Here is a 13,131-nt window from a genome sequence, read left to right as displayed (position 1 = left end):
TAACGTTTATCGCACAGAGTACTGTACTGTAAGCAGCCTCTTACAGGCTCATTATTTCGGGTTATCTGATGCAGCCGGACTCAGGGCACCTCCAGGGTTCTTCCAGCTCTGTGCACAGCTCAGTACAATCAACTTGTAGACAATGTGACACCGCCATTTATGAGCGTGACAAAACAGTAGCCCTGTCGCCGTGTGTGGCTCCCTCTGCTGGCGAGGGTCCCAATGCGTTAAAATAAAAAGCTGAGCCTTTAATCCTCGTTGCAGCGATCGTAGCTGCTTACCTTTGCATTCTGGTGCATTGGATGTAAATGACTTGCTGCTGTTGGCCCTGCACTGCTGTGACACACAGCCTATAAATAAACTCTGGAGCCCTCCTGGCTATCTGAAGGTCCTTTACACTTGCTCCCACACACACACAAACACATGTGCACACACACACTAACACCACAGGGAGACAAAAGCCCTGCTCCAGTGACAAATTAAATCTGCTGACAAGGTAGCTTAGCAGGTCAACAGGCAAGACCCTGAACCATGTAAAGAGAGAGAACAGGAGCCCAATTAGTGACAAACGAATGTCCTGAGAGGAATGTCAGCTTTAATTACCGCAATGAACGCCTTTTTTTGAGATATTTGGGTTTTTTTTGGTCTTGTAATTGTTGTAGCTGCGCTGTGAGAGTGAAGCAATATGGAGTTTGTCATAATGAGATGGAGCCAGACGGTGATCAGAGACACATAAGGTCAGAGCCAGGGGGGTGAGAGGCCGACAGCTGAATCTCACATTCTTCACCGCAGTCAGACAGACTGCCACATCCCACCATCTGTACCTCGCTGTACTGTCAACACGCACACATGCGCGCACACACACTAAACTACCTACAGCAAGCAGGAAAAAAGTGTTCCCTTAAATCCTGTTAAATCCTGAAGCTCACACACTAAAAAGAGGAAAGAACAAAGACATAGTCGAGTTGTATCGTAGGTTCAGAGTTGGGGATGTTTGGTGTTCACACTGCTTTACAAACACACGTCCTTTAAGGAATAGTTTGACATTTGGAGGAATATGATTATTTGCTTCTAGCTGAGAGTTAGATGAGATCGATACCACTGTCAGATTCCAGGATGTCACTGCTCCCGGCCAAGAACTAATCCAAACCCCCATTTAACTACAAAGTTTTTACTCTTCAACTTTGTCCAATTTAAACAAATAATACACAACATGTTGATTAGTGAGCTTTAGAGTTACTGGTAGGTGGATTTTCTTATTCTCAGACAGAGCCAGGCTGGCTGTTCCCCCTGTTTCCAGGCTTTATGCTAAGCTAAGCTAGCTGTCTCCTGGTGCATGCTTCATATTAAATGAATCTTCTCGTCTAAACCAAAACATCTGAATATGTTTCAGTAAATGACCTCAAAACAACATATGTTAATGTTCCAGGGGTATGAAGCCTTCGAGTGGCCGTAATAATGTAAGGAAGGTCAGGTGACGTTTTTATAGAGGGAGACGTCTATGTGGGAGGGGGTCAGGATGATTGGATGGGTCAACAAACATTGGACTTTCACATGTGAGACTGCTGTTTGTTTGTTCTTTCAAACTGTGAGTCACTGTTGCTTTTTTTAAAAGCATGACGTCCATCATCCTTGAACCTTAACCCATGTGTTTATTATTGTTACCATGAAGAAGAATGTCCCCTAACATCAACAAAGTACCTCTTTTCATCCAAATCATGATCTTTCTCTAAACCTGATCAATTAATTGTTGTGCCTGAACTGAACCAATCCTTTACCATGATGTTGTCACTTCATAAAACAATTTACTTTTCAACACTGATTTGTGATGATTTGGGAAGTCGGCATAAACAAACTACATATTTTATTGTTTCATTTGTGGGACTTTTTGGAATACAGGTATCCTTTCCAATGGTTTTTACTGAATGAAAGCAAAGACTGGGAGATTGTGATTGATGTCCAAAGTAGCCACAATACAAGACTGATTGTGTGACAACATCTGCTCCCTTGATTCAAATGTTACAAACCTGCTGGGCTTGCAAGTTGGGGGATGTTCGCTGGCCAACTGCTGCAAACTTGAAGATTTTATTGATTATTTAATGACACCAAGTTCATTTGCGATGCACGGCGTAGAGCTGAGATAGCAGACTGATTCTTAGGAATGATTTAAGTTTTAAGTAAGTACAAAATCTAGTCTTCGAACAGGAAAGAAATAGCTGAAACAAGTCATGAGAAAAACATGTGTTAAAATGCCTTTATTAAAAAGCATGCCGCCCAGGTCTGACTCTTCCTTCATCAGAGCTGACAAACAGAGCCCCATGAAGTGATACCAGAACATCTACTGAGGACTTCTGGGGTTTTTAGCTGAAAGTGAGGCCACATTTCTCATCTGACACCTCAGAGACTCCAGCCACTCTCCAGTTGAGATGCCTCTATTTTAGCTTTTGTGGTCCTTAATAAGCTACACACTTCCACTGAAGCTGAGATTTAAGCCATTGTGGGCCCCTCTTTGTGTCACGCCTTACAACAGACATCTGGACTCCTCTTCTGTTGCCCAATTTCCAATCCCATTCAAGAGGGACAAAGGAGAGCAGACGTCCGACCGTCCAAAAGTCACTCTCCATCATGTTGTGCTCTCACGGCCTGACACGGAGACAATGAGGTGGAGGAAGGAGAAGCAACGGCACAGAGGAACCCGTTTGGTCTGCGTTGGAGGAGGGGGAGTGAGGGAAACAGAGCTCTTACCCCCCAGGGGAGCTGTGTGTCTTCACAACTCCAAGCCGGGCACCAGAGGCTCCAGCCGGGCCAGACTGTGGAGGAGCGGGTGCGAAGCAGCAGCTGCTCGATAAATCAGAGTGGATGCAGGACTGCAGCGATGTGTGGTGGTGAGGACGACAGTTAGCTTGCACAGTCAACGCTCTCCATCATCATCATCATCATCATCATCATCAGCAGCAGCAGCAGCAGCAGCAGCAGTGACGATGATGACAATGATGATGAAAGTGAGGAAGTGATGGTGGTTGTGTTGAGGTGTCAAGGTTGTTAAAAAACAATTGAAAGCCGTTTAAAGCACTTTAAAGTGTCATGTCAAGTCTATTTGTACAGCATGAAATCACATTCTGTATTTGCCTCTTGAGCAAACTGTACAACATACATCATCTATCGTTGGACGCTTGAGTCTGAGAAGGAAAAAAACTCAAGAAAAACTTTATAATATTCCCCTTTGTCCTGTAATTTCTTGCTCATTTTGCATGAATGTCCAACAACGAGTGTTGGGAAAAGGAAAGGAATTCACTGGAGTCTAAAGTTTAAGGTATAAATGGACGGCTTATAAAGGAAAAGGACACTAAAAAACAAAACTGTATAGAGAATAAGAAGATTGTACTGTTTACCGGACTGACAATATTTATGCTCTTCCCTTTGACTTGAAAAATGAGAAATCTTAGACTTACAAGTGTACCTTCACAAATTAATAAATACATGCTGCATTTTGCATGGAAGCTAGCTGCCATTAGTGTAAGTGCTTCAGATAAAACAGCCCTCTGTAAGTGCAGTCCATTTAGCATGATCTTACTTATACATGCAGCATTCCCTCATTTGATTAGCTTGAATCATTTCCAGTCTTGTTCTTATGCTGAAATGAAGGATTTCAGACTTGCAACCCTTGCAAGTTTGAAGTTTAATATATCCACAACCTTAAATTTAACCTGATTTTTTTTTTTTTAGATATAACCTCAAACCCAAAATTTAATGTCTATCCTAGGTAGAGGTGTCCCGCCCTCTTGTTGCATGGCTACGTAACAGGAAGCAATCTGGGCTCGGGTCCCCTGATCACAGTTTAGTAGCTGTATAGTAAGAACTTCAACAAAACTGGGATTTTTTTCCACCTGAAAAGTTTAAGTCAAAATCAATGAAAAGTTAGCAGAAAATAATTTTCTATATTTAGATATATTTTAATCAAATCATCTTGTGACCACTCAGATGTGTGCTGGGAGCCCCAAGTTGGAAACCAACACCCTGACCCTAAAGCCAAGGCTCATTTTTTAACGTCTGCACTGAGTAAAATAAAAGACCCAGCACAGCTTTTAAGAGCTCTTCTTAAGGACTGTTTAACATTGTTTTGTTTTTTACCCTCAGATTTACTCAAACTAAAGATTTTAGAGTCAGATCTTAGCCTTAAAACTCGTCATACATCTTATTAAATACCTAAAAAATAACCATTAACTCCAAAGTCCAAGGCTCATTTTAAGGCCTATGACTTCAGAAGCTGCCCTAACGCAGACATAACTCTGATGTAAGTTTTATGTCATTCTGTCTGTCTTGTGGGGACTTTTTTTAGTCCTCGCATGGCCACACGCACACGCGCACAGGGCAGGCTGATGCCGTGTCTGTCCCTTTAAAACAGTGACTCCTGGAGGTTGCTGAGGATTTGGTGCGGGTAGCAGGGAGTGCGCAGCTCCGCTCGGCATGTGCAGCGCTTCATTCTCGCTCAAACTGACGCCGCAAACCCGCGACTGCCCGGATCAGAGCAGAGACAGAGGATTTTTTTTTTATTCATGACCCGGCTAAACATAGTTAAACCTGCTTTTTTTTTTGTTCAGCAGCAGCAGCCGCAGCAGGGCATCTTAGGAAGAAGTGTGTGTGAATGTGTGTGTGTGTGAGTGTGTGTGAGTGTGTGTGTGTGACCATGCGGGGATGAAGAAGTGCTGCTGCTGAGTTTTGTTATTAGGTTTCTCCGGGGCGGTGCTGCTGCTGCTGCTGCTGCTGCTGCTCATCTTCACCCTGCTGCCGTCATGGCTTTCTGGGAGTGCCATCAAAGTTTTCGGGGGATGATTTTACTCGTTTGAAACATCGCAGCTGAGCAGTTTACCCGTTGTAGCCAAATTCTGGCGATTTTATGAGTGGAGGTTTGATTGATCTGATCATTTGAGTGGACTGCCGAGAGGCTGCAGAGACTCCAGAGGATCTGACACCGGGAGAGAGTGGAGATGAACTTTGGAAATTTACTGCTTGTGACTGTCTCATTCATCACCATCACATCAGGTAATATACGTGAATACATGAGCAGAAGTGTCTTTTAAAGGTGCTTCTCCTTGCGCTTTCTCTGGCTTTCTCCCTCACACATATACACACACACACCATGGCGTGACCACCTCAGCGTATTTCACTCGTCTTATCGTGTTTCCTGTCCCTCCAGATGGATGTAAATGTTGTGTTAAGCTGCATTTGAGACACGTTTTCCCAAGCAGTTGTGGGAACTGAGCGCATCCTCCCTACAAAACGGACTGTAAAGGCAAAATGTCACACACGCTTTGAATTGCAATATTTAGATACCACCGGTGAATGCCAACAAGATGCGCTTTCTCGGCGCCCCCCTGAGCGCCGAGGTGGTCGCACAGAGAGGCCAAAGGCTGCCCTGGAGCCAAAGTGAAACCATTTAACTCTCACTTTTAGCTCAGCTGACAGTGTCATAGCCTGACCAGCCCCCACCTCCCACCAAAACTGGTTTAGGGAACCCAGCCTATTATTAAAAAATGCTTTTAACATAATATAATTTCGATTACCTTTTTGAAAGAGATTAGAGTTTTTAACCATTGCTCTTATGACAGCTTAAATTTCTGAGCCTTAATCCAAACCCCAAATAAAGGCAGGTTCTCAGAAAAGCAATTTGTGAAAGTGCAGATGTTTTGTTTCTCATTCACAGAAAAATCTAATATCTTGCGGTGGATGTATTAAATGTATGAATGGTGTGTTTCAGGTTTCCCCTTTGAACAGAATAAAAATCAACAGTCATATTAGAGCCTGACTCATACTGTTTTTTAGGCCAGTACTTACTGTATATTGATATTTGACAGTTTTTTATAATTAAGATTCAATGTGGAAAATATGATCAATTTGTCCAATATGTGAGATACGGCCCCAACAGAGAGCTTGCTGCCAGTCAGCTAATAGGACCACTAGTTGCACGGCTAACTGAGCTAACTAACTGCATATAGATGCCACAGCCAAAGTTAACCACAGCAAAGAGTATAATGAACAGCATTTAGCAGCTACTGTGGTGATATGCTGCCCTCTGGTTTGATCTTCAGCAGGTAGGCAGTTCTTACACATTGCTCCTTTAAAGGTGCCCTGTTTAGTTTTTGAGTGCTGTAGAGCAACGTTTTCACCAGCGAGTCCCCTTTTTCACGAGTTCATGGTGGTGTAATTTACATCCTCCTGGTGGTTTCATTCATGCTGTACGGCTGATTGAGAGTTAACAAAGCACCAGAAGAAGGTTTCTAGCAAGTAAAGGCAATTCAGGGTTTAATACATGTTGCAAAAATCAGATTTTAAGCATTACTTTTGATTTACTGGAGAGGAAAACTCTCCAGTAAACTGCAATAACTGATTTTTTGGCCACTTGCCAGTAAGAATAAGCTGTAAACATGACACTAACATATTATGTAAGTCCAGCATTCGCCCTCCTTTTAGTTCTGTTTTTGGTCTCCACCAACAATTTGGTTCTTTATCAGCTAAATGCTCCACTATGCTCACCACCTGCTTCGAAGTCACCTTCAACATGACTTTATTTCAGGACTGTAATGTCACATATTGGCTGAAATATATATTCACACCAATATATCTAAAACCAATGAACATCAGTTGATAAATCAAATCAATATATCAGTCCAGCTCTATTTATATCTTCCTCAATGATATACCATAATGTGACATATAAATCCTGAGCTCCGTGGCCCCTGTGACGCCTCATTATTATAAACTGGAGCCACCTCTCAGCATTAAAGGCACTTTTCAACACCCACACCATCTGCCCACATCCATTAATCTGGAGTGGGTATTTCCTCTCATTCCCACCTCTGTCGTACGGTACGCTCCCGGAGGGTGATGTGTATTTTCATAAAAATACTTGATAGAAGAGGATTCAAACTCTCGAGCTCTGCGGGAGCTGTGTTGAGACAAATACCCCACTGGTAGAATTTATTCTGTGGTTTTCATGTAAAGGAAATAAGAAATGTGTGACTTCCAGTGAGATATGTTTTGTTTGTCTTCTGTGCTGGTCTTAGGGTTTTCGCTTGCTCTACTGTGTGATTGAAAGTAACAACAACAGCGTTCTTCACAAATTGCACTCAATTTCACACAGCAGCTCTTTAACACACACAAACACACACACGCAAGCCAAATCTCAATTAAGACGGCATCAGTGTAGACCTTAATACCCTTCATTGAAATCCCAGTTATCTTGAGCTGCATTCAGACTCAGCTGTTGGCGTGTTTGCTGTGGAACTAATCGATGCTAAACAACCCTTAGCTGGTGATTTGTGTCCACTCTGTCTTCCTGCTCATTACTTAGTGACAAATATGGCTGACGGCTGACTAAAGCCTCTCACAGTCCCTCCTGATGAAATGGCAGTGGATGACAGAACCACTACGTGCCACAGGCTTGAGTCATGTTGGCCGGATGTCGATGATGTCCCACTTCTGGTACAGTCGGTGATGACATCATTTAGAAATGAGATTACGGGTGAGGAGGACAGTTGCCAAACAAAGGCTCAAAAAGCCCAGACTGTTGCCAGAAGAAATTCAAACCTGACGTCTCTGCTTTGAATTTGGGTTTGCAGTTGAACGTTATCGCGCTCCCACAGAGATTACTTGGCAAAGTCACAAGAACTCCTTGAATGTTTTTGGCCTTTTTAAGTATGTAAATGAATTGAAATTGAAAAAGACACAAGTAAATCTCAGCAGACAGCCACCAGCCTCACAGACAAGCTGCCAGCCTTCTGCTCTTGTCTCACTTTAACTTGCATGTAAGTTAGTCACTGAGCAGTCTGCCTATCAGGTAGATAGTTATGTTTTTCAGCAGACATCAAGCTGTGAGACAGGTTCAGGTTCTGGTATGTGTTTCACTCCCAGCCTGACTGTTGCTAAAAGGCACCAAGATTTGAAGCAAAACAGAGATGTTCCCTCTGAGGCTTTGTTGTTTTCACACATTAGCGTGACAGCAGTACACTTCTACCCCTGGGGAGGATGCAAGGTTAATATTTAAAATACTAATTAATGAAAGCGCCCCTCGTTATGCATTGCCACAGCTAGGAGCCACGAAACGCCAAATATAGCCTGAATCAACAGGGTTTTCAAGATGTGATCACCCCCTCAGCTCTTAGCCTGATAACTCCAAGTGTTCGATGAGGCATAAACGCAGGAGACGCCATGAGCAAACATGTGGGCGTGTGTCTGAGTTTGCAATTAGGACCAATGTGATAGCTTGTCTATCAGAGATGCATGCGGCACTAATGGGCTTTCATTTGACTGTGGTTGCTTGCTTTTTCTGGATTTTTCCATTTGCTTTGCAAATAAATGAAGAAATTCTCACAGATCAGATGCAGCCATGACAATTACTACATCTAATCAGCCATAAACACATGATTAGATCATAATGAGTCAAGTTTGGAGCTCTAATTCTATTAATACCACTGAAATCAGAACACAGTATCTTCACATTGTTCATCACTTGAACTCACTATATGAAAAAAGTTTCAGACCTCGTGCCTTCATCACGTACAGTTCACATAGATCAACAGCATCATGCGTATAGCGTATAGGCTTTAGGCTCTCACCCAGAATAAAGCTACCAAATCAGAGCATGCCATTATGCATACCAGTTAAAGCAGCTATAACGATATTATCTGAAAACTATTGTATCAACTATTGTGGTCACTTGTATTGATAAACCCACAGAGAATTATCACCTGAACCTGCAGCTCCCCTCAGCTTTACAAACCTTTACGAGTCTCAGCTCATTGTTTATCTGTCTGGCTGTTTTGAATCATTCTCATCGCTTAAAAAAATTGTTTTTGGCTGTAGTAGGCTGCTGTTTTCAGCATGAACGCTCTAAAAACCCACGTCACGCTATTTGCTCTGTACCATAAAGCAAACAGTTGGTGGAGACCAAAAACAGAGCAAAAGAGTTCTTACTGGACTCGAACTGAATGACCTGTCCGAAGTCAGTCCACCTGCTGTAGCTGTCAGATGTATGCTGATGATGCGGTTATATATCTACATGCTAAGAAGAAAAGGCAAGGTGCAGAAGAACTATTACCTTTAATCTTCAATATCTCAACTCATGCGAGTTAAAACACAACTTAAAAAGTTCAATTTGGGACACTAATTTAACTACCGAGGCTTAAAATTTGTACATGAGTGCCATGATTCTCTCACACATGAATTACTGTCTCACCATCTGGGCACAGAAAGGTAGGACCACATTGCAACCAGTAGAAAGACTCTAAGTAGGCTTTGAAATCATTGGATAAAAAGTCAAATGCATATCATCATTTTCTTAAACTGGGAAAACTTAAACTACAGGACTACAAATCAGTCTCATGTTATACAGTATGAACTACAGTTTTCCAAAAAGTGGAAAAAAGACACAAAAGGCAATAAAAGAAGTTATGAAAAAAAAATGTCAGCAAGAGACCTTAAAAAGACCTTAAAAGACCTCATTAGACCAGCAGCTTATCAAGGGAGGATATCGACGTATTGTAAGCCTCGTAATGGCAGGATCCATAAATACTGGAACCTATAACAGAGAGAGTATCAGCTTCAATGTCAACACGTATCAGATGAGTAGAGCTGTTAAATTTACTGTGTATCTCTATGAAAAGCACCCCTGCCTCTCCCCCTGACACATTCATTTGTACACAGGATAGCCTTGAGAGTGCAGCCTACTAGAGAGTGATAACCTTGCATGAGGCTGGCACACTCATTCACAAAGCCCCTACACATTGGATGACAGCTCAAGGTTGGCTGCCATTCACTCTCATGGATCTTGGCTCCCTTTTGCCGCTCACAGTGAGGTTCATAGAAGTTAACACATGTTGAAAACAGTTGCATTGATTCGTACGCTGTGACACGGCCAAGGCTTTCACACAAAGATGATCAGTTTCTTAATTACCTCGGATTTGATAACGTATGTAACGTTCAATACGAGCCTCTTGGGTCAATACATGTGTTGAGCTGGATGTTTAGCCGTTGAACGGTGCAGTGCTTTGGTTGTTCAGCTTATATTTCCTGTTGTTTTTCTTTTAAGCTCATCCAGCTGTGTTTTTTCATCAGGAAAACTGCTCTTGTGTTCCACTTGAAGGAGCCAGACGTAAATACAATCTCTTATTCAGAAGCCTCTGCAGTAAGACTTTCATGAAGCTGAATGAACAGTGGATTGAAAATGGTCTCCTTATTGATCAAAGGTGTAAATTATGGGAATTGTAATGAAAGCTCAAATGAAGTGAAGCAGCAGTCTGTGAAACATCGTCTCCTGTGTTTATGTAACCTACTCGAGTAGCCATGTCCTTCCCCACTTGTTCATCCCTTGTAAATTTGAGGGTGATTTCACACCAGAATGCCCCAGATTAGCATTTCTCTCACAAATCAAGTCACACTCTTAAACTCCCATATGTAACTAGGATATCTCTGGGGACCTACTGCGGGCGCAACTGGGCCGTGTTTATGATCCGACAAAAAACACACCCCTACAAAAGTCCCCATTACCGCCCGTGATGTTTTTTATTTTGCGTGTCACAGGTGGGGCTGACAGAGTTTCTCTTTTTGCTGAAAGGTGCTTTCAACCACTGCACCACAATCTTCCTGTCACAAAGCCGACATTACTGTGAAAATATTCTCTCTCAAAAAGGAAATGTGTTGCTGTCTTGCTCAAGGTGGCATAGACTTTTCGCTGATTGCACACTTGTCTCAGGAGTCGGGTGTTGCTTGACACTTTGGCAGCTGTTTGCTCTTCTCTGTTTGACAATGACAATTGACTATTTTCTCTGTGACACATCAGGATGGCGTTGCATTGATTCTGTTGCATGATAGTTGTAGCTGTACTAAGAACTCGTTAACCCTCATTAATAATCTTTACACCTGTGTTTCTGATACAGTTTTAATTCTCTTTAAGTCTGCGTAGCTGTGGGCATTGAAATTCTCTTTGATAGTTTCATTCAAGTAGGCTCTCGTCAAATAAAACGAATACACAAGAATTTCCCACAGCGACATTCGTACTGTTCAAACCAACTGAAAGCTCACAGAGACTTCACAATATGTGCTGACACACCGAGTACAAGGACAGCTGCATCTCATAAACACCAGAAAGGCAGCATCACAAACACAGAGCCGCAAGGACAGCTGCTATCAATGTATAAAATAAAAGGATTACCCACCGTTAATGGTTAGCGGTGTTGTTAATGGCACACTGATGGATTTATTGGGTGGTTGGAACGATGAGCAAACCATTCGGCTTGTAAATAAATATACTGAAATTTGTCACACAAAAAGTTCTTTCTCCATTTTCCTTTGAGAGGGAGCTTCAAGAGGGATTAGTCAGTGATCAGCAATAATAAAACATCCTAATACAAATCCACAAAAGATTTTACAACAACATTTTACCAACTTGTCTGAAACATGTTGCTGCATCAAAATCAGAATAAGCAGATATTTACAATAAATATGATGAGGTGAAACATTAAATATATTATTATTTATGTTTTATATACATTGTACACAGCATCTCAACTTTTTTGTAATCTGGGTTGTATTCAGGACATAAAAAAATCCAAATAACATACATACAAGATCAAGAAAATGTATCCACACAAATCATCACTCACACACAGCCTCACTAATTATAAAACAATCACATACATTATTAACAATATGAGCTCGTAAAAGTCCCACGAGAGGATGAATGTTCCTCTTGCATTACTCAACGCAAACATTAAAACTGCGCTGATAATTTTTTCATGTTAACAATGGATGTGTAATGTGAAAGGGGTCGCTCGTATAAATCCACAGAGTTACCACAGGACTCTGCAGCTCAGAGTTTTTTGTGGCTAACAACTGCTTTGACTCGTATCCATCTGCTCAGCACCAAATGGTAGGACGCAGTTAGCTACTAGCTGGTGAACATAGTGGCACTTTTAGCAGCAAAAGAGCCAGATATTTCCCTCAGGAGATGGTGGAGACCAAAAACAGAGCTAAAAGAGCATGAATGTGGCACTTACTGAGGTGCTGTCTTCTACCAAACCTGCTGAAGATTTTGTTTTATTGAGCAATAATTTCATCTCTCTAATTCTAACTTCGCAAAGTCTGAGGAAATAACCCAGATAGTGTCATAGTGATGTCATCAGGGTTACCTCGGCTGCATAATGAGGTGTAGGATCCAAAACCAGAATGACTTCAACTTAATTTCCTCGACTTTAGTACCAGATATTTCCAACTGTGCGGATCTCCCCCCCCCCCAAATATACAAACTTCATGGCAATGCCACATTAAACTGCTCTAGTAATCTTTTAAGATGTTTGTTTTTGCGGTAAAATCCAGTTATGATAGGAGAGGAAGAGTTCAGAGTGATGTAACTGTATTACATGACTCGGGATTTGAGACTGCCAGTGAGTCCTTTGCGTGCTTTAAAAACAGGGTTCACCAGCAGGACATGACTGGGCTGCAGAGATTCTTCTTCGAAATCAAAATACATTTTCTGTGGACAAACGCAGGCAGATGTGTCAATATGTGCTCACAGATACCGTACAGATGTGAATATAATCTAAAGGAGAGTCCCTTACGGTATCTGAAAGGATTAGCTCACTGGCCCAGCATGAAATGATTTACACTTGTTCTCTTCTTGTAAACAAAATGTTTGTTTTTTGCCGGCACTGACTGGAGGTGCTATGGCACATTTTAATGCCTCGATTAGTATTCATCTACATCCTGCATTAGTGTTTTGAGCTGTCCTGGTTTGTGACCCCGGGGTGTTAGCTGAGAGCGCTCAGATCGCTCTTTAGATGTTTACTTCAGGTTTATGCCATGATGGCGACTCCTGGCCTGCGTGGATCAAATCATTTCATGAAAAGACATAAATCTGCTTACAGCTGAAAAGTGAGGGTTTATCCTGATGCCTCAGATTTAAGTATAATGTAATGAAGCATGTGCAACAACATGTGTGTCATTAGGTTAGTCTTGACTGCTCCTCTCCAATAATAATGGAGGATTTTCATGCAGTCTAGATTATGAGCTGAAAATAATGCCCCAGACAGAGCAGCACAATAATCAGTGGCACAGTGACCATTTCATTTTCTTCTT

The 13,131-nt window shown here is 42.0% G+C and overlaps 1 protein-coding gene across 3 annotated transcripts in view; it reads left to right on the top strand.

Moving 5' to 3' along the window:
* Window positions 1-4,423: 4,423 nt before the first annotated feature.
* LOC139336158 (roundabout homolog 2) overlaps window positions 4,424-13,131 on the top strand; it is a 48,541-nt gene continuing 39,833 nt past the window's right edge. For all 3 annotated transcript variants that reach the window (XM_070970097.1, XM_070970098.1, XM_070970095.1), the window contains exon 1: window positions 4,424-5,043. In XM_070970097.1, the coding sequence (XP_070826198.1) occupies window positions 4,989-5,043 (55 nt within the window). In that variant the 5' untranslated portion in view covers window positions 4,424-4,988. The remainder of the gene's footprint in view (window positions 5,044-13,131) is intronic.

Source organism: Chaetodon trifascialis, chromosome 9 (genome assembly GCF_039877785.1).
Source record: "Chaetodon trifascialis isolate fChaTrf1 chromosome 9, fChaTrf1.hap1, whole genome shotgun sequence".
In the NCBI taxonomy this organism is placed as follows: domain Eukaryota; kingdom Metazoa; phylum Chordata; class Actinopteri; order Chaetodontiformes; family Chaetodontidae; genus Chaetodon; species Chaetodon trifascialis.
This window is presented reverse-complemented; position numbering and strand designations above follow the sequence as displayed.